The sequence below is a fragment of the Nilaparvata lugens genome, chromosome 8 (assembly GCF_014356525.2).
Source record: "Nilaparvata lugens isolate BPH chromosome 8, ASM1435652v1, whole genome shotgun sequence".
Taxonomy (NCBI): domain Eukaryota; kingdom Metazoa; phylum Arthropoda; class Insecta; order Hemiptera; family Delphacidae; genus Nilaparvata; species Nilaparvata lugens.
In genome coordinates this window covers 6249776-6272128 of record NC_052511.1, presented here as the reverse complement: position 1 = coordinate 6272128, position 22353 = coordinate 6249776, and the positions used below count along the sequence as shown (strand labels likewise).

At 34.5% G+C, this 22353-nt stretch overlaps 1 protein-coding gene across 1 annotated transcript in view; it reads right to left on the bottom strand.

The window, feature by feature from the left end:
• Window positions 1-3231: 3231 nt before the first annotated feature.
• The window catches only part of LOC111058156 (protein HIRA), a 55390-nt gene continuing 36268 nt past the window's right edge, over window positions 3232-22353 (bottom strand). Inside the window, exons 11-18 of the mRNA XM_022345657.2 lie at window positions 20800-21031; window positions 19436-19553; window positions 16151-16417; window positions 14389-14491; window positions 12153-12281; window positions 10268-10428; window positions 6450-6544; window positions 3232-4326 (exon numbers count right to left, since the gene is read on the bottom strand). Of these exons, the coding sequence (XP_022201349.2) occupies window positions 4201-4326; window positions 6450-6544; window positions 10268-10428; window positions 12153-12281; window positions 14389-14491; window positions 16151-16417; window positions 19436-19553; window positions 20800-21031 (1231 nt within the window). The 3' untranslated portion in view covers window positions 3232-4200. The remainder of the gene's footprint in view (window positions 4327-6449; window positions 6545-10267; window positions 10429-12152; window positions 12282-14388; window positions 14492-16150; window positions 16418-19435; window positions 19554-20799; window positions 21032-22353) is intronic.

The following is a 22353-nucleotide window of genomic DNA, read 5'->3' as shown; positions in this document are numbered from 1 at the left end:
ATTCTAGATCTTTATAGATCTTGTATAGATCTTCTAGACTTGAGTCAGTGAAAAACATATTTATGATGATGTTAAAACCGATAATGAATTCCCCGACTCTTACAAAGAGAAATTGAATTATTTATTTCCGAATTATACATTCTGTGGTCGTGATGAGGGTGTTGGATAAACCTTTTCCAATAGTATATTCCTCCACTCACTCATCTGCAATATTATATTTACAGAATAAAAAGAGAACAGTGGAACATTTTAAAAACTTAAAATTTGTTCTAAAAATTTATCCAATTTTCAAATACAATATTTAATGTATTGAGAGCCATAAATAAACCACATTACCACTCAAACTTTGCCGACCATATCCTATCAACAGACCACACATTCACCGACTTAGCAACCAACCTAAAAATCCTCCATATCACACAAAAAAGCAAAAATCTCAATGTACTGGAACAGTATGAAATTAGCAATCACATAAAACAGTTTCCTAAACGATTAAAAAAATTTCTCCTCCCACACGCTCTTTGATAAAATAGTCCACAATTCAAAATTACCGCCATACTAATGCATCCACCAACCCCCACCTGTTCCTCCACCTTCAGCCCATGTACCGGTGGCATGGGTGGTACACATAACTAGCTCGGGGAAATTGGCAGCACGTCTGGGATGGAGTGCGAAATTGGCCAATCACAAGAACGTTAGAGTGAGTTGGGGTTGGGGAGTAACGACTCTTTTGAAGAACTGGGTGCACGAAGAAATCCAAACACTCATGAAATTTTAAATGGGAGACACTTTCAGGTGCTCTGTGTGAGGACATATCAAGGAGAACAAACCAGCCTCCAAATATGAAAATACCACTTGAGAAAAGAGTACTTTTCACCATATGGATGATGAGCAAACCAGAAACATTTTTGGCTGCTGGTGACAGGTTCAAATTTTCCAGAAGTACAACCCATAGAGTATTTTACTGTCCATAAATCCATAGGATTTATTTTCGTTTCTTATTCAATTCAATCTAATTCGATACATTCAATGTTACGGAAGCAGAATAATAATACTATTATTATTATCATTATAAGGAAGCAGAGAAAATTCATAATAAAGATAGAGCGGCTGTGATGGCTGAACTGCGACTACTAACGAGGAAGCCTAAGGAGAGAACTACAACTGCCCCAGAACTCAGCAAATCAACTGACAAACTCGAATCAAAACAGGTTTGTATTGAGATATTCTAGATCTTTATAGATCTTGTATAGATCTTCTAGACTTGAGTCAGTGAAAAACATATTTATGATGATGTTAAAACCGATAATGAATTCCCCGACTCTTAAAAAGAGAAATTGAATTATCTGTTTGAGAATTATGCATTCTGTGGTCTTGATGAGGGTTGTTGAATGAACCTTTTCCAATAGTATATTCGAAGGATTCCAGTGTAATGATTTCACTGACATTCTGATGAATTGTTGACGGTTACATTCTCTGTTTGTACATTAACCTTACTTCAGTCCATTATTGTGTTCCCTGTCAACATTGGATGCATTGCTTACATTCCCTTCCTCTTCTCTCCAGCTACAACTTTATAAAACAGAACAACTTCAAAAAACAAGACTGTGAAACAATTTTAGGTTAGGAAAACAGCTAGTGTCTCAGCTAGTGTACTGGACTCAGTTGGGTCTAAGACAATTTGTTTTGCTGATGACACAGCACTTATCTTCCAAGAAGGTTCCTGGGAAGATGTTATCAAGCAAACAAAAGTGGGTTACTATAAGGTTTCTCAGTGGCTAAAATGTAATTATTTGAGACTAAATCTTGGTAAAACAAAATGTATGACCTTCAGTCCAACAACAAGAGGAGATCTAGATATGAACAGGCTTTGTTTGAATAATGCTTGTAACAGGTATCCATGTGATTCTTGCAATGAGGTTATTGAGAGTGTAAACAATTACAAGTATCTTGGTATTTTTGTTGATAAGCATCTACGCTGGTCACCTCAGATTAGCTACCTTTGTAGAAAATTAAGGGTGGTCAATTTAAAAATGTACATGCTTAGAAGTATTTTGAGTCTAAATTTACTAAAATCTGTTTATTTTGCTCTATTCCAATCCTTAGTTCAGTATGGTAATTCTATATGGGGAGGAACTTTTGATTCAACTTTAAAACCTCTATTTGTTTTACAAAAGTTAGTTATCAAAACAATAATGAGGTATCCGAGAGATTTCCCAAGTGTCACATTGTTTCAAAATTCCAATCTGTTCACTATAAGACAATTGTTCATTTTAAAGACTATTAAGAAACGAGATGATGGTCCGATATTATTAGACAATGAAAAAATGAGTTTGATTTCAATTCTAATAAGAAAGAATATTTACATAATAAAAAACTGATAATGATAGGTACGTTTTAAGGTAAAATGAGGTTATGTTATTGAAGCGGTGAATTTGACCATTCAATACAGAGGCTTGCGCCATGAAAAAGCTCTGTCTGTCGCCAGTGTCAAGTGCTATGCTGCTAACAGACGACAACAGATTGAAAACTAACCTCAAAAGTCAGAATCCAATTTTGAATGCTAATATCAGCTAAATACACTTCTCTATTTTATTTATGAATGAAATTCATTTATATATTTAGCCCATACTTTGAATTTTTTGTTTTTTTTTTTTACCAAAAACTAATTGGGTGACAGCTATCAGTAGGTACCTATCCGACGTTAGTTGAATTTAATTCCCCGTGAATAGCCTGTTAAAAATCTTTTACGTCGATTAGTTTAACCAGCGTTATTTTTCGATTTTTACCTTTGTGCAACCAAATTTTCTCCGTTTAACTAATCGCGGTTAAAATGGTGCCAACTAATCAGAATTAAAAATTAGTTTAATCGGCGTTATCGCTTGAAATTTCTGTTTTGAGAAACCAAAATGCATCATCGGTTAGCACTAATCTCGATTAAATTACAGCATTTAATCGTGATTAAAAGTTAACCAACGTACGAAAAACTAGGGGTAAATATCAGAAGTCCACTTGTAGTGTACAATCTGATCATGTTCCGGATGCTTTATTGCAAGAGAACTATGATCTAAACTTTCCAGCCCTCGAGTCAACTGTGACTCATTCGCAAGAAAAAAGTGGTACCACTGACACAAAAGCAGCAAAATTAATGCCCGCCAACACGGCTCTAAAAATGAAATATTTTTTCGTAATCAAAAAAAAGAAATTGGAATTTTAGGTAGTAGTCCATTGATTTTTTTCTACTTTGGTAGATTGGAACGCAGTTGTTAATTTTGTCTTTGAACAAAATTATTTATTTTAGTTAATATTTTGTTTTATTAGCCTAATATATTCAACTGATCATAGCTTTTATTCTTTGTTGTATAGAACGATGATTTTTTTTCTCTGTAATGTATCCCATGTCAGAGGTGTAATGAAAAAGAAAACCATTTGGAAAACGATTAAAAGTACTTTACATTCTCAGATTACCCCCTCAGATTGTTCTTTGCAGAATGTGGGTAATTGTTCCAAATGTAATGATCAATATTTTGTATTTTTGTTAGATGGAATTTGAAAAAAAAACTTGTTAAACCATTAAAAACTATATTGAATTTTTATTGTAAAATGGATGAATGAGATACCAATCGATCGATTTAATAAAAACTAGAATCCAGTGACTAGCAACCAGTCATTAGTTCTCGTGACATTCAATCACGATTAAAATTTAACAGGCTCTTGTGCTACCAGACCTTGGAATTAGCAATTGTTAGCTTTTATCCAATCGACCTATTGTGAACATGTTTCATTTATTAGCAGATGAGGATCTTGTTTGAAACTTGATCCAATCAGCATGTTTTTCAACTAAATAAAATTGATACAAAAAATACTTTGTACTTTGCCTTACACCTAATATGCCTTTCATCAATTTTATTGACAAAAGAATGAAATTGTTCATCCTAGAGACATACGGCACATGTTGTGGGGCCTAGGATCGACTCCTATTCATCCACCAGGTATGTTGAACATTATATAATAAATGTTGAACATCAAAAAATGAATGAATGAATGAATGAATGAATGCTGATTCACCTCATTACCCACGCACAAGTCTTAGACTAATGTAGACATCATCAGCGAGAAAAACAAATTATGTTACAGGTTGCAATTACAGTACCTGATTTGTAGAGATCACCAATGTTTAATACTAATAGATGCTGATAACTACAGTCCGTTTTTACTAGAGAGCGCGTCTAGCTGATCCTTGAACTCCGTGTACAGTCTTTGAGATTCCACTCTGGCACCGATTTCTTTGAGAACATCTTTTAGAAGGTCATGCTTCGAGAGATCCTGTCGAGAAGAATACAAAAATTTATTGATAAAAGTGTCATCCAGGTTTAATGTTAATTGAATTTCATGCCCGATTAAACAAATTGAAAACTTAGTTAGAGCGAAAGTTGATTTAAACAACGAAAATCATATTACAGATCCAATAATGTAATGAAAAAATTGTTATCTAGTTTTAATGTTAATTAAATTGTAAGCACTATTACACCAAAAGGAAAACTTGTTTGGCACCAATTTCTTTCAGAAAATCTTTCAGAAGGTCATGCTTCGAGAGATCCTGTCGAAAAAGATACAAGTAGGCCTATATATTGAGAAGTATTAAAGACAGTTAACAAAAATTCATATTACAGAGCCAAAAATGTAATGAAAAAATTGAAATCTAGTTTCAATGTTAATTCAGTTGTAGGCTCAATTACACCAGAAGGTAAACGTGGCTGTTCTTGATGTTTGAGAACATCTTTCAGAAAGTCATGCTTCGAGAGATCCTGTTAAAAATGATAATAAAATATATTGAAAAATTGTCATCTAGTTTCAATGTGAATTGAGTTGTAGAGGTCATACTTCAACAAAAGGAAAACTTGTATGGCTCCAATTTCTCTGAGAACACATTTCAGAAGGTCATACTTCGAGAGATCCTGTCGAAAAGAATATGAAAATAAATTGAAAAATTTTCATCTAGTTTCAATGTCAATTGAGTTTTAGGCACGATCACACCAAAACGAAAACTTGGTTAGCTCCAATTTATTTGAGAGCATCTATCAGAAGGTCATGCGTCGAGGGATCCTGTCGAAAAATACAAAAATATATTGAAAAAGTGTCATCTACTTTCGATGTTAATTGAGTTTTAGGCACGATCACACCAAAACGAAAACTTGGTTAGCTCCAATTTATTTGAGAGCATCTATCAGAAGGTCATGCGTCGAGGGATCCTACCGAAAAATACAAAAAAATATATTGAAAAAGTGTCATCTAGTTTCGATGATAATTGAGTTTTAGGCACGATCACACCAAAACGAAAACTTGGTTAGCTCCAATTTATTTGAGAGCATCTATCAGAAGGTCATGCGTCGAGGGATCCTGCCGAAAAATACAAAAATATATTGAAAAAGTGTCATCTACTTTCGATGTTAATTGAGTTTTAGGCACGATCACACCAAAACGAAAGCTTGGTTTGAGCGACAGTTATATTTAAAACAACAAAAATCATATCACTGAGCCAAAAATGTAATGAAAGGATTGTTATCTAGTTTTAATGTAATTGAGTTTTAGGCCCGATTACACCAAAACGAAAACTTTGTTTGAGCGACAGTTGATTCTAAAACAAAAACTCATATTACAGATCCAAAAATGTAATGAAAAAATTTTCATCTATTTTCAATGTCAATTATTTAATGAAAATTAAAGTGTGCATTAGGTCCGATTTTACGATTTTACAAAAACGAAAACTCGGTTTGAGCGACAGTTGATTTTAAACCAACGACAGATTTACGTCATTGGAACTATAATGTTTCATCATATAACACACTAATTCTAGTAAGTTCAGTGGTTTTAATCAACTGAGCCTATCACAGCGTTTAATAAAATTAAACCAAACAATCAAAATATTATTTATTACCATCAGTTAACTGAGAATATGTCAGTTGATTGGTAGTGTATCTTTTCGGATGCAACACGTCGCTTTTGAGAAGATACAGAAGAGCATTTGTTGCTTATAGAACGATACATTTTCAAAAATGTTTGATGTTTTTGAACGGGTAATATTGTAGTCTGGATTTTACTTCTAACTATACGTTTAAGCCACGTTTACACCACAGTTGCCAACAAAATGTTGTTCACATATTGTTTTCTTCAAAAATGTTGTCAATTTTTATATATAAAACAAGTTGAATAGCCAAAATAATTTGAAATCTCAGTTGATTCATCTGGTTTGAACGTGGCTTCACTATACTTACTATCAGTTTAATAAATTGTCAGGTTTACAGATAAAGTAATAAGTGATACTCACTAGAACTCGATCAATCCATCAAGTTTGGTAAGTAAATATCAAAGAGCTTGATTTAATACATTTTGATTATGGATTCAAAACGAAGAAGAGGAAGTATTTGAAACTATTATTACATACTTACCAGAATTTTCGGGTCCCATTTCTTAGTTAGAGATGCAGTCGAATGGCTGGGGCCCAAAAGTTCTTGACAAATATTCCTCAGTTTGTCTTCATTTCCTATCAATAAATAATATAAATTATTGAAAATGTATATTAGATTTACTGGGGTTGTTCAATAGAAAGAAAATGAATGTTTCACTTTTTGTGTAGTTGAGAAGTTGATATTGTGGTAATTATCCATATTAAATTAACAGACTAAGAAATTGTCAAACCACAGATTTTTTGATACTTAGGAAGACCAGTTTCGATTGTTACACCATTGTCAATCTCTGATAAACTCTACGTGGCTTTTCAGTTTATCAGAGATTGACAATGGTGTAATAACCATAACCGGAACTTCTAATTATCAATAAATCAGTGGTTTTTTTTGACAATTTCTTAGTCTTTTCATCCAATAAGAAAATGAATGAATACTTACATAAAAAGACTAAGAAATTGTCAAAAACCAGAGATTTATTGATAGCTTAGAGACCGGTTTCGGTTGTTACACCATTGTCAATCTCTCTCAAAACTCTCTCTGCTGAGAATCAATGTATACAATGATTTTGAATGGAAAAGACTAAGAAATTGTCAAAAACCACAGATTTATTGATACTTAGAAAGTTTCGGTTATTACACCATTGTCAATCTCTGATAAACTCTTTATGAGAGATCGGAGTTTATCAGAGATTGACAATGGTGTAATAACCGAAATCGGTCTTCCTAAGTATCAAAAAATCTGTGGTTTTTGACAATTTCTTAGAGAGTTTATCAGAGATTGACAATGGTGTAACAACCGAAACCGGTCTTTCTAACTATCAATAAATCTGTGGTTTTTGACAATTTCTTAGTCTTTTTATGTAATATGAATAATTACCACAATATCAACTTCTCAACTACAGAAAAAAAAAGAATAAATATTTCTTATAAATTAAAAATTTATGTACAATAGGAATGAATAAATGAAATGATAAACAACTGTTATATGTCATAATATAGTATGATCACTACTGATTTGATAACTGCCAACGGAAACCACCGATCGTGTACGAACAAATCCGAAGTTTAACTCTTACCCCGCCCACAAATGGGAAAATTCCTCTGCAATTACTAAATTACAGGGCAATTCCAATACCTTCATTATTCCATGATAAAATCTATATAGTGAAATTCACGTCAACATCTGAATAATATTGGTTTGCTATCCCTGTATGAGACAAAGCAGATAGCTCTATTCTTTTCTAGGTCCGCACTGTTGTCAAATCATTCAAGTATGATATGAAGATAATAATGGTTCACCAGATTATATATTCAATTCCAATTATGATAATTTATTAGGCCTACCGTATGTATCAATCAAATCATTAAAAAATAATACCGAAATAGCTTGAATCACAGCTATCTGATATGAAAGGTGGAGGTAGCAAAGAATTGGCAACTCTGTAGTCCTATCTGGCCTAATAATGTATTACCAAATCGTTTGCATGTTGTATGTTAGTATAATAAAGTACCGGAATATTTTGTTCAAATTATGAATATTAATTAACAAATTATCAAAAAATATATTTTCATGGTTAATGAAATATATTGGATGTACAGTACACGTCCCGTAGCTTCGCCTCCGTGACTTTGAAACAGCATATAGGCAAGATATGGTTCGCGGGGTAATATTTAAGGCTTTGCAAAAACATCAGGCTTCAGAGACCCTTGATCCCTAGATGTATGAAGCTCCCTCCAGAGCTTTGTTGAAGGATGCTCCCTAAACACAGTGATTCTTAATGAATGAGAGAGTTGCAACGTATCACCAACAATGGAAAGAGCATGTTGAGCGAATGTCAGCTGATTGGTAGTGTATCTTTTCGGATGCAACACGTCGCTTTTGAGAAGATACAGAAGAGCATTTGTTGCTTATGAAAAGATACATTTTCAAAAATTTTAGATGTTTTTGAACGGGTAGTATTGTAGTCTGGTAGCCCTCCGCCGATAGGTGAAGCTAAAGGACCCGGACTGTATAGTGTACACTACATTACTACCCGTTCGAAAATTTCTGAAAATTTATCTTTCCACAAGCAACAGATGCTCGCTCTTCTGTATCTACTCAAAAGCAACGTGTTGCATCCGAAAAGATACACAAGGAGCTTCAATGTAACTTTCCATAAGCAACAGATGCTCTTCTGTATCTTCTCAAAAGCAACGTGTTGCATCCGAAAAGATGCACAAGGAGATTTTTTGAGTTGCTTCCTTTTAGACCAACACAGTTTACACGTATCACCAACAATGGAAAGAACATGTTGAACGAATGTCAGCTGAAAGGCTGTGTTCTGCTAAAAGGATGTAACTCCAAAACGCTCCTTGTGTATTTTTTCGGATGCAACACGTCGCTTTTGAGTAGATACAAAAGAGCATCTATTGCTTATGTCTATGTGAAGATACATTAAAGTTCATTGTGTATCTTTCCGGATGCAACTCTTTGCTCTTGAGAAGATACAAAAGAGCTTCTGTTTCTTATGGGAAGATACATTAAAGCTCTTGAGAAGATACAAAAGAGCATCTGTTGGTTATGGAAAGATACATTTCCAATAATGGTCAATGTTTTTGAACGGGTAGTAATGTAGTCTAGTGGCCCTCCGCCGGTAGGAAAAGCTACAGGACCCGGACTGTAAACTTAGTTGGGCTAAAAGGACGCAACTCCAAAAAGCCTCCTGTGTATCTTTTCGGATGCAACACTTTGCTCTTGAGAAGATACAACAGAGCATCTATTGCTTATGTGATGATACATTAAAGCTCCTTGAGTATCTTTCCGGATTCAACACTTTGCTCTTGAGAAGATACAACAGAGCATCTGTTGCTTATGGGAAGATATGTTTTCAAAAATGTTCCAATATTTTTGAACGTACAGTATTGTAGTCTAATGACCCTTCGCCGATAGGCAAAGCTACAGGACCCCGACTGTATAATTGATCATTATCAAAAAACAAAACCACGGAGTGATCCATGGTCTAGTGGATAGAGTGCTTGCGTAGCAACCTAGAGATCCCGGGTTCAATCTCACTGAGAGCCAAAACGTTTTTGAACAGGTCACTTCCGTGTTATTGGATGGGCACGTTGAACTGTCGGTCCCGGCTGAAGTATGACAGACGTAAGGCTCATTGACGGCTCAAATGATATATATTCAGGCGAGGTGGAACTTCCGTCAGGAACTCCCCACCAATAAAAGCCATACGAATATTATTATTATAAAAAATCAATAATTAAAATATTATATCAGATTATACCGGGATAACTTGAATCACTATCCACTATAGAAGGCTGTGGAAAAAGAAACTTGGCAACCACTCCGTCCTATCATTTCCACTGACTATAGCTTGAATCTGACTATAAGATCCCGTTGAATAAAGTTGACTAGTTACAGATGGAATTAAATAGAGAATGCATTTGAATAAATGCATTCTCTATTTAATTCCATCTGTAACTAGTTGGCCGCTATGGCTTCGTATAAAATGAGCGCTGCTATCCAGAGATTGTCAGTTTGGTGTAAGGGCAAGCATTCCTGACTGGCAATTGGGAGGTACCGGGTTCGATTCCCGGGCTGGCAACTAATTTTTGGATAGTAGTTCTCATCGAATTTCCATCTAGCTGTTAGCCCTGTTGTCAATGTATGCAGTAGCAGAGGTCTTCGGGGTGATTTGCAGCATTTATTTAGGATTTTCGTTCAATAATAATTATATAAAGTTGACTAGCACTAACTAGGCCTACTTGGAACTATGAAAATTGTCCAATCTAAAATCTGAGTGATCCTACCATGCTGTAGAAAGAATCCAACTGAAGTGAGCAGCCAGAACCTGTATTCAGGGCCTGACTTTATCGCCTTGCAGGCGGACAGTTGTTGATCGAGGAAGCTCATCGTGCAAGGCGGACTCGTCTCAAAGCTTTGCACAAAACTGCGTGGCCTATTCGATGATCTGAAACATAAAATGTTAAGCTACAGATTCCAAAGTTTTAATTTATTTTATCATGTCATGAATGATACATTGTTTTGTTTCAAATATGTTATATCGAAACTGTATTTTTTGGCTTCTCATCTATAATGTGTTTTGATATTAGATTTTAGTGAAGATATTCAACTGCATGATGTTTCGTTTTTCTGTGTTGAATAACGAAAAAAGAAGTAGATTAAATATCCCACATAAGACTAAAGTTGTCAACAAAACGTTGTTTACAAATAGTTTTCTACAAAAAGTTGTCAATAGTTTTGTAGAACAAGTTGCTTTTCTCAAATGTAGAGCAAGGTAGCATTGGAAACGAGACGGATAGGGTAAGGTTTAAAATCGAGTTAAAAAAGTACCTAATAGAGCTAGAAACTTATAGTTTTGAAGAGTTTTATCGGGTAGACTAAAGCCAAGCACACACACATCGATTTTTGTTCGTATGATATTTTGCGATCAAACGGAACTGGACAAACATCATCTGTTTAATCTAATAGAATATATAAGGACGGCAAAATACTGTACGAACAAAAATCGATGTGTGTGTAACTTAAGGTGCGTACAGACTTTCGCTCTGCTCCGCAACCGAACGTCACTCCGGCAGAGCGATTGATGATCGACCGGGAGCAACAGTGGTTCGACCGGGGAACGCGAGAAGATCTAACATCTTCCATAACGTTCATGATGGGTGCGTGGGCGGTGCGACTGTGGTTCGATGGTGGTACGAGGGCGGTACGAGGGCGGTACGAGGGAGGAGCGTGCTCGGTGCTGGTTAGAAGCGCGAATATGTGTACGCAGCTTTAGCCTAGGAATACTTTGGCTGTTATTGTTTCGTTTTTGTTGAGATTCTTTCTTTCTTTGTTATTATAAATGTTTTCCAAATTATAATTGTTCTTTAATATAGATGAGACACATTCATATACAAGATAACATTGTAAGTCTTAAATAAAGATACTTCCTTGATTGATTGCAACAAACATTGTTACTGAATTTTTTTTCTCAGACATCCGAGTCAGCGAGGACTTGTAGAGGGGAAACATTTTGTTGGCAACATTCTCTGTGTTTCCCACACTGAGTGGGGATACAAAAAATGTTGGTGAAAAGAAGTGTTTCCACAAGTTGACGACTCACTGTTGCTGTGCATTTCAAAACATTGGCAACCAACTTGAAAGTTGACGACCAAATGTTGCTGTGCATTTTAAGAAATTGACAACAAATTGCCGCAGTTTGTTGAAAACTCAGTTGACAACTCTGGTGTTAACACAGCTTAATATCACACCAATAAAGAGATTCGACAAAACCTGAATATTTTTAATTTGGAAAACTTGGGGCTGTTTGCACAGTGAAAGTTTAAACTGAATTGAATCAGCTGGTGGTTTAACTCAAATGAACCACATTATAGCAAACGAGAATTTGTATGAATTTAATCTAGTTTAAACTGGCACTGTGTAAACGGCACGCAAATTGCCCTTGAAAATGATTGTAAAGATTAAGAATTTATATATTTCATGAAATTGAATTCATTGTACTCTACAATCTAAAGTACAGATCACATCATGATATATATCATCATATAACTCATTAATATTACCCATGCACAAGCCTAGAGCTCATGTGAGCATCATCCTCACCAAAACAACTTGCATTGACAACCACACTTTTCATTCAATTCGATAAATTTATAAGGAAATATCTCTCACCTGCTTTGAATAAACGACTGCAACCTATTTAGAGGAAGAACTTTATTTCCCTGCAAATGCTTGGAGGCAGATTGGTAAGATTCTTGTGAATTTTTCACAATTGGATCAGTGACGTCACCCACTTTCATCCTGTATAAATAGAATAAACCGATGAGACTAATATTTATTAAAATGTGTTTAAATAAAAAGGATAAAGAGGGTGCTAATGATTTCTAAATAATTAAACAGTTCATGTAGCCCTATTAAAGAACTTTATCAGAGAATATTCATTATTCATTTATTATGCATATCATTTATTCAATAATGTACAGTTATTAAAGTAAATTATACCCTATTTCGGACTATGTGTTATCTAAATTTGAGAGAGGAATAGCACAAGGTTACTTTATTTTTCCTTTCCCTATCATATTGAAAATTTACTTATTGTGTAAATGAATAAAGAATAAATAGTAATTAAATTACTAATTACTATAGTAATAATCATACTTATAATAAATAATAAATAAATAAATTTATTTATTGTCACAGAATGTTTCCACATTATAGACGTCATGGTTGGTAACTCCAGTAAATAAAACAAGGATGGATTATATGGAAAGGCACAACAGGCTCATGCCCTAAACTGTCCCTTTTCAAACTCTTATACTGCAGTCCAAATCAAAATGTAATATTGCTCAAATCTGATTGTTCAAAAGTTTCCAAACAGTTCTAATTGGTAAAGTTAATCTGGTATTCAATTTCAAAAACTTGAAAAACTGATAACAGTGAAATATTTAGATTCATTTAGGATACACATTCAACTGATAAAAATGAGCATTCCCTGATAGAAGATAAACTAATCTTATAAATAAAAATATAAATCTGAGCACCCTTTTAAATTATTTAATAATTATTAGATGAACTAATCAAAAAAATGAGCATTCCCTGATAGAAGATAAACTAATCTTATAAATAAAAATATAAATCTGAGCACCCTTTTAAATTATTTAATAATTATTAGATGAACTAATCTTATTGACAGTTTAAACCAGAGTTCATTAACAAGCTTGAACGCAGAGTCCTTTGAGATATTCAGACAATCTTATGATAAAAAAGAACACTACTAGTCGTGTATAAATTGAAACAAATATAACAAGGGTACTGGTTATTTTCTATAATCAGACAATCTTATTAACTGGAAAAAGCATGAAATATGATTTTAACAGAGTTAATTATTGGCAAGCTTGAACGCGGTGAGTTAGTGATAGTGAGATAGTAAACTAATCTTCTAAAAAGATCATGAAACAATATTTTTGAAAAATAATTCAAGAGAATACAATTATAAATATTGAAAATATAAAGACAATACAGTAAACGATAATTAAAAGAAAATTGATTGGTTGTTCATAGAAAAAAATATTACTATGATCATTTATATTATCCCCACCAAAGCAAAGAATAGAAAAAAACTCATACCAATGTATCTAGAATGTATTCTAGGTACATTGGCTCATACTACAGTAAAGATTCAATATTTTTTGGAAATTTAGCTGCTCATATTTTGTTTGAACAAGGCTCGTATATAGCATATATTTATTTATATTAATTATATCTTTATTGGTTCATAATAAAATTATAGCTGATACATATCAAGCTCATAATATTTACATGGAGGAAGACATGTTTAAAAGTATGACCTGTTGAGTGAAATGAATTAAAATACAATAATTAATTTCGATTTTTTTTAATAATTATTATTAATTGTAAAAATACACGCCTATTATTCCAAATATAATATAATATTATTGAACTTGTGATGATTGAATGCTCTGAACTATTCTAAAGAGGGTACATAAACTTTAGATCTTATTTATTATTTATCTACGGTTCAGTTTAAAGAATATTCAAATACCTCATTATAATTATTCATCACTCTAATCTATCTAATAAGATGATTCTAATTATCCATTCTGAATACATTTTCTATGCGTGAAGATTTTAAAAACTATTCTGAAGGTTACTTAAACTATGATTTATTTTAGAGCATATTTATTATTTATCTATGAGACAGTTTGAAGGATAATACTTATATTTAAATACTTCATTGTTCATTCTAATCTATCTAATAATCTTATCTCAATTATTCATTGTGAATATTTTTTCAACTAAGGAAAGATTTAAAAACGTCTATAAGCCACAACCGTTGAACAGAAAGTTTAAACGTTAATCTGAAAAGTAATGAATAGTACACACTTACCAAGAACACATATCCAATGAGAACATATAAGCTCTGCCATTGGATAAAGCGACTAGAGGTATTCCATCGTCTGTGAGGAAGCACTGGGACACATGAACTCCATCTGTAATGCATCATTCACACGTTATGAGGTCTGCAGAATAATGCAATAATTATTATTTTAGTGAACGATTCCGTTCTTTGCAAGCCATCTCCTGACGCTGATAACAGGAGATAACCCGGTATCAGTGAATCAGAGCTGTGATTGGCTTGTAGAGTTGGCGGTAAATTTCAAAATACATCTCCTAGTGCTGATCATAGAGCATCTGTTGCTTAAGGAGAGATACATTAAAGATCCTTGGGTATCTTTCCGGATGCAACACGTTGCTTATGAGAAGATACAAAAGAGCATCTGTTGCTTATGGAGAGATGCATTAAAGCTCATTGTGTATCTTTTCGGATGCAACACTTTGCTTTTGAGAAAATACAGAAGAGCATTTGTTGATTATGGAGAGATACATTAAAGCTCCTTGGGTATCTTTCCGGATGCAACACTTTGCTCTTGAGAAGATACAGAAGTGCATCTGTTGCTCATGAAAATATACATTAAAGCTCCTTGTGTATTTTTCCGGATGCAACACGTTGCTTTTGAGATGATACAGAAGAGCATCTGTTGCTTGTGGAAAGATACATTTTCAAAAATATTCGAACGGGTAGTATTGTAGTCTAGTGGCCCTACGCTGATAGGCAAAGCTACGGGACCCGGATTGTACTTAAAGCCTAGTTTATACGATGCCAATTGGCGAGACAGTTGTCTTTGGACAATTGTCATCACGTGGTTGCGGATTGTCGGAGGCCAGGCCAGTTACAAGAAGATGTTTATACGCGGCCAACTATTGGTACGGCAGTTGACAGCTAAACATGTCCGAGTTCTCGTCATCTGTTGTGACTAAACAGCTGATCTGTCAAAACCAAGACAGCGCTACTGGCCTACGCCATAGAGAAACGATAGCATAGATATCCCATGGTACAGGGCGTTTATGTCGCAACTTTTACTGTTATCCCAAGCCGATAGTTCACAAAGTTCTCTTCTATGCAGCTGTGTGACGCTGGTAGTCTCTCAAATTGTGCCGTTCATACACTATCACCCCAACAAAACAGTAAAAACTGACAATAATCGACAGTAATCGGCTTGAGATAACAGTAAAAGTTGCGACATAAATTCCCTATACCATAGGATATCTACTTACGCTATTGTTTATCTATGCCTACGCCGTTCACACGGCGCCAATTGTCGCGACAACTGAGATTCCGACTGGTGAGGGGCTCGCTGAGCCCAATTGACAGTCCATAGTCTACTCCCGGGGCTAATTGTCGGGACAGTTGGAAAGACAATTGGCTTGAGGTGTTTATAGGAAGAAAATAATTTCATGCCAGTCAGTTGCCTTATGATAATTGTCTCGCCAATTGTCATTGTATAAACTAGGCTTAAGTCCATATGCTAACACTACGTTTAACGCTAAACGACGTTTAATTGTAGATATGATTGGATTCATCATAATGTGTTTCATAAAAGGTTTCAACGAGCAGCTGACATTTCTCCGTTTGAACCAAGTGTCTGAATAAGGGCCTGTAATAGAATTGGACTCAACACGAGCTTTATTCGACATTAAATATGTGTCTTAGTAACAAAGATAACAGATTATAAATATTACAGCTGTTTTATCATCACAGGGCCTAAGTGACGATTTTAAATAAATAAACTTCGCCAAGAACTACTTACTCTCGCTTCCCAAAACAGGCGCAACAGACTGCGAGGGAACGATGTTGCTCTTCTTGTTGAGGTTCCAGACACTGATGCGACCGCAGACTGTGAGACACAGCAGGCAGCTGGAGGTGGGTGAGAAGACTAGACGAGAAGCGGGCGAAGGCAGCGCTAGTGGCGGCAACAAGTGACCGCCAGTACTGGTGTCCATTATGTGCAGGGTGCGGTCCTTGCACGCCACACACAGCACTTTGGTGTCGGCTATGCATGCGCACACTGATGAACCTACAAAACAGATTAATAAATACAATACACTAAATAATAAACTAATAAATAGTATAAACAATATAAAAACATGAAGTACCCTTTTATTTAAATTAAAACATTGTTGAATTTTTTACTTTCCTTGTCCTATTACCATAGGTAAGGAAAGTATTGCTTTCCGAAAAAAATTAAGGTATCCCAATTTCTATACGTTTCAAGGTCCCCTGAGTCCAAAAAAGTGGTTTTTGGGTATTGGTCTGTATATGTGTGTGTGTGTGTGTGTGTGTGTGTGTGTGTGTGTGTGTGTGTGTGTGTGTGTGTGTGTGTGTGTGTGTGTGTGTGTGGTGTGTGGTGTGTGTGTGTGTGTGTGTGTGTGGTGTGTGTGTGTGTGTGTGTGTGTGTGTGTGTGACGATATCTCATCTCCCAATAAACGGAATGACAATAAATGGAACTTGAGGTCCTTAAAATAAAAGGATCCGACACGAACAATTTCGATCAAATGCAATTCAAGATGGCGATACTAAAATGGAGAAAATGTTGTCAAAAACAGGGTTTTTGCGATTTTCTCAAAAACGGGTCCAACGATTTTGATTAAATTCATACCTAAAATAGTCATTGATAAGCTCTATCAATTGCCACAAGTCCCATATCTGTAACAATTTTAGGAACTCCGCCCCATCTATGCAAATTTGATTTAATATTCCCAATAATCAGGCTTCAGATACAATTTGAACAAAAAACTTTGAGTGGAAAAGATTGAGCATGAAAATCTCTACAATTAATGTTCAGTAACATTTTCACCTAAAATTGAAAATAAGCTCGAAATTCGAGAAAATGTTATTATTTCAATTGCAAACTGTTGGCAACTGTTGATTCTATTGACTTATTCACTATGAGGAGATAGCAGACTTCGTGTGTCTCCAGCGTTATTGTCCTGTCTCCAGCTGGCTCAGATCTTTGTTTATAAGTAGACTTGAGATGCGCGTGAACACTAGCGTCAGGTGATCAATTTTCATAACGGCAAGGAAAGTTGTATGAGTGCGCCACACCAGATTTTTAATAAAGTAGCCCATACAAGTGAAGTTATTTTACTAATAAATAGATACACTAATAGGTAAACACACTAAATAAATACTTTTTCCTACAGTTACGTTGAAAAGTGGCCATTGCTGCACTGATTACAGAACGCAAAGAATCACTTTTCCGCTCTAGTGCGGGAAAAATTTTTCTGCACTCCAGATTTGCAACATGGCAACGCAAAATACTTAGTAGGTTATATGGAGCAACAGTGCAGCAAAATCAAAATGAAGTTGGTAACAGTGACTGCTGTGGCTGCTATAGTGAGCAGAGGTGCAACCAAGCACAACGCGCTAATTATTATTCATTACCAAGGACAACGAGGACTTTAGGATTTTAGGATTAAGGTTTTTATCAATGATAAAATTACACAGATATTCATTTGATGCATTTCAGACAATTTTACCCATAATTACCCACTTTTCATATTCAATGGTAACTGTAGGAAAAACTTAATGTGAAATACGTGCGCAAAGTTCCTCTGCTGCACTCAAGAAACCATTCCGCCCTCGCCTACGGCTCGGGCGTAAACGTTTCTTTCGGTGCAGCAAACTGACACTTTGCGCACTAGTTGCACAAATAACTATTTCCTCTATTATGAGTGAAGGTGTTCTAATTTTTTGAACATCTTGTGCATTTATACAAGGAGTCCCACGAAAGGTGTAACAGCCAATACCATAAGTTCTACATTAAATTTGCAACAAAAAAAGTTCTGTAGAAGCTTCTTATATCGTCCGTCCTTAGTTTTTAAGATAGATGGATTTTTCGATATTTTTTAAAAACGTTTTTTTATAACTAGAGAACTGTCAGTCAAAACTAATTCTAGGGATATAGTTGGAAAGAGGAAGAAATTTCCAATAACATTCATATAATTTATACCTTTGTTTGACGTTTTCGAATTATTTTGAGCGCCCAAAGCTGAAGAAAGTACATTCGTTGAGTTCAAAGTCAAATTTCAAACAGTTGAAATATATTATATACACACCCCTGTATATGCTCTCATGGATCAAGAAATACTGTATATCTAACCTGACACGTTTTGAAATGAATTGATTTATTGTTTCAATAATAGTACACATTAAAAAATCAATGAATGTACTATATTCAAGTCAATTATTTATATGCTCAAGTCATTTTACAGAATTGTTGGAATTGAACTCACATGAACCTTCAAGTTTTAACCTTTTTCAAGAAATATATCAGTTTTCAGCCTTTGGGCTTGCATTTTAATTATGGCAAAACGATACGGACCCGGTGATAGAGTATTCGCTAAAATCAGAGGCTACCCACCTTGGCCCGTAGAAGAAGTCGCTGACGAGACGCCTAACAAAATGAAAATGAAAATGAAATGAACCTTCCGGTCTGTTTCGTGTATTGTCCAGTGTGTGGTAACCTTTATTCTATTTTTACAATTTTCATGAATTTCCCTTGTCTCTTAAGGTCAGACAAATCTCTACAGCTAAAACGATACACTAAATATATTTCCAGCCTGGTTTCCTAAGTGGTTTAATGGGTTAGGGCCTAATTACACCTTAATTGAGATTTACGTTATAAAGTCAGTATAAATGATAGGAAGGCATTGTTGCCTTGCACTCATTCCATTACCCAAGCACAAAGCTTACATAGTTATAGGAATTTAATTTGATGATGAAATTTCTATGTTGAAATTAATTAAATAGAACAACTAAATGAATGATGAATTAATTTTAATGTTGGAATGACAAAATTGAACTTTGGATAAATATGAAAATAAAACTGTTACAAGTGATAAACAAACTATGCCGGTTGAAAACATCACAGGTGGCAATCATATGATTCGCCACATAGTCATTACCCGCAATAAAATAAACACAAGTCAAGTTGGACAATACACTGTATTGCACTAACTTTAAACAGTACACTTAATTAATCTTCATAACTATAGTTGATTATTGGAGTTGATTAAGAAGTTGATAACTAACCGAAAACGTATTCCCATTTAGAGTCGGCACCATTGGTCAGTCGTATCCTTGTCAGCAAACCGTGTGGACTAGTCAACGTATCATTCTCAACTGATATCACGTTTTTCGATCCGATTACCTGTAGATGAACAATGGATTATTATCATTTCAAGGCAAAATATTCCAAAACACACGTTTTTAATGCTGATAAGAAATGCAATTAGAGGGATATCAACTCGAAAGGGAGAGATAAACTCAGAGGTATATAGGCTCAACAATAAATTATAGAGATACAGCATTTAATTTGGATTTCCGTTTAATAATAATTATGAATTATAGAGCTCTTTCTAATTCATGTTTTTGCACCACGTTTTAAAATTGAAACTTTAAGACTATTTGTGATGTTGATTTATAGTTTAGAATCAAGAATCCGATAAATAATCAATTGTTAATATTGAATGTTCCAAGTCGGAAATATTGATACTAAAAACCTGTGATCAGACTTTATTGCTAGCCATATAATAAAACACATTTGTTACTATTAAATGTGGCTAGGAAAATTTGAATTTCTTGAATTATGTGTGCACTACAAGGTTGTGCATTAAGATGTACAGGATAATAATGAATTAACTTTGATTTTGCTACCAAAACATAAGATTTTTAATAACATGGATTAAAATACTACAACAATTGAGAATTTTCATAAAATGATATTACAAGCATTCAACCACCTCAGACTTATTTTTAGTTCTTGTCACCTTCTGTAGTAATTTGTATTTTCTTGTATGTTGAGTATAATTTCTATTGTTATCATGTTGAATCATCGTATTAATCAAAATTGAATCTAATTTTAGTGTTTATTTATATTTTTCATTGATTTAGAAATGGTTTCTTATCCTAAAGATGGGAATAAATGAGAGATTGTATTTCTTCATGAATATTTGATATTATTGAATGAAAATTCATAATAAATGTTGCCAACCACAATGAAAACTTCTGCATCTGTAAATTTCCCTGAAGCGTTCACACTGTATTCAATATTTGCAGATGCAAAAGTCTTCAGGGTGGCTGACATCATTTGGAATTTCTTTTGATAATTATTATAACAGTTTCTTATTCTTCTCTTCTTTTGTTTCATAACCAAGTAGGGCTCACATCCTTCTAGCATTACTGTATTTCTCCATTGATTACATTTTATAAATTATATATTTATTAAATTAACATCAACTTACATTTCAGAAAATGAATTCTGGGAACCAAATTCAACATATAATCAAATATGTATGCCTATTTATCAAATTAATATCAACTTTCATTTTTATTAAGTTGATATTATTATTGAATTTATTAAGTTGAGTTATTATTATTGAATTTTGTGAACTCACAGGTATGCTGTTGCTCGATGTTATGTTTAGAAAAGGAAGCGCGCCCGAGTGACCGGAAGTGGCTGGTTTTGTGGCGGCGGCCGGAACCGGAACCGGAAGTGGAGGCTGCGCAGATGCAACTGCGTCGTTCTGGCAATTCGCCTTGTCAGCGAATCTGGGCCTCTTTCGCGACGACTGTGTGTTGGAATCTGAACGCTTCACTGCAGCTGGTACAACTGTGCTGGACTGTTGGCTACACATAACACACAAACAAATCATCCTCATTTGATTCAATCCAGATTTGTACCTTAATAAAATGATAATAATGTAATAGATTGTTACGTCATTATTATTATATTCAATCAAGCGTTTTGATGGAGCTACTTGAATGTTTAATTTATTACAGGAAATGGAATTTTTGGAAGATACTACTTGATGACGGCATTATAGCTAAAACTATAATCCATGCAAACCTTAGTTTGCAACACAGGGCTTTATGGACAATTATTAATTTATTCATTTATTTCATTGACAGTCACAAATCATAATCACAATATAATATGATTGGGAGAAGACAACAGGCATAGCACAAAACTGTCTTCTCACAAATTTATAGTTTCATACTATGTTAGTAGCCGAATTCCAATTTTATTTTGTTTCTATTTTGTTTCGGGTTCAGCAAGATTCCTGGGCAAAATATTAGATAGAAACTTGACATGGCAGGAGCACATTGAATCACTGTGTAGCAAATTATCCACATCACTCTATGGGATAAGAAGAATAAGGAGTATAGCAGATAAAAGCACTGCAATGATGGCCTATCATTCATTATTCGCTTCACACATCAGTTTTGGCATAATAGCCTGGGGGAAGCGCACCGCACACATACCTAGAACAAATACTGATATTACAAAAGAAATCAATAAGGATTTATGAACTGTTTGCCATATGACGCTCACTGCAGGCCTTATTTCAGGAGGGACAGAATCTTTACAGTAGTATCCCTCTATATCTACATAAAAAAGTATGTAACGGTTAGGCCATGTAGACACAATATACATGAACACAATACAAGAGGAAAAAACGATTTCGACCTCCCATACAGTAGACTGCTGAAAACACAGAGACAGCCACATACACAGGGTTTCCGCTTTCATAATTGCCTGCCACACGATATAAAAAGTATAAAAGAGCCTAAACCATTTAAGCAAGCTCTAAAAAAATACTTTTTAGACAATCCACTCTATTCACTGAAGGAATTTCCAGTGAAGAGTGTAATTCAAAAGTAGCGACTTTCATTCGCTTCCTTGACGTGCCCCTCATCCTTGTGATGTAGGTGGTGAAATAAAAATGAAATGAAATGAAATGAAATATTCTTATTATATTTCAATATAAGAATAGGATCACACTGTTGCCGTTTTTAATCTGATTCTATCAAACAGGCGTACGCTCTCTTTTCGCTTTTCTCTTACATAATTAGCTCACATGCTCTCTGGATTCTAGGGAAATCTAGGAGCACTGTACTCCATAAAAGCAATGCTGCAATCTAAGACTGGTCACACACCGATTAGTCAA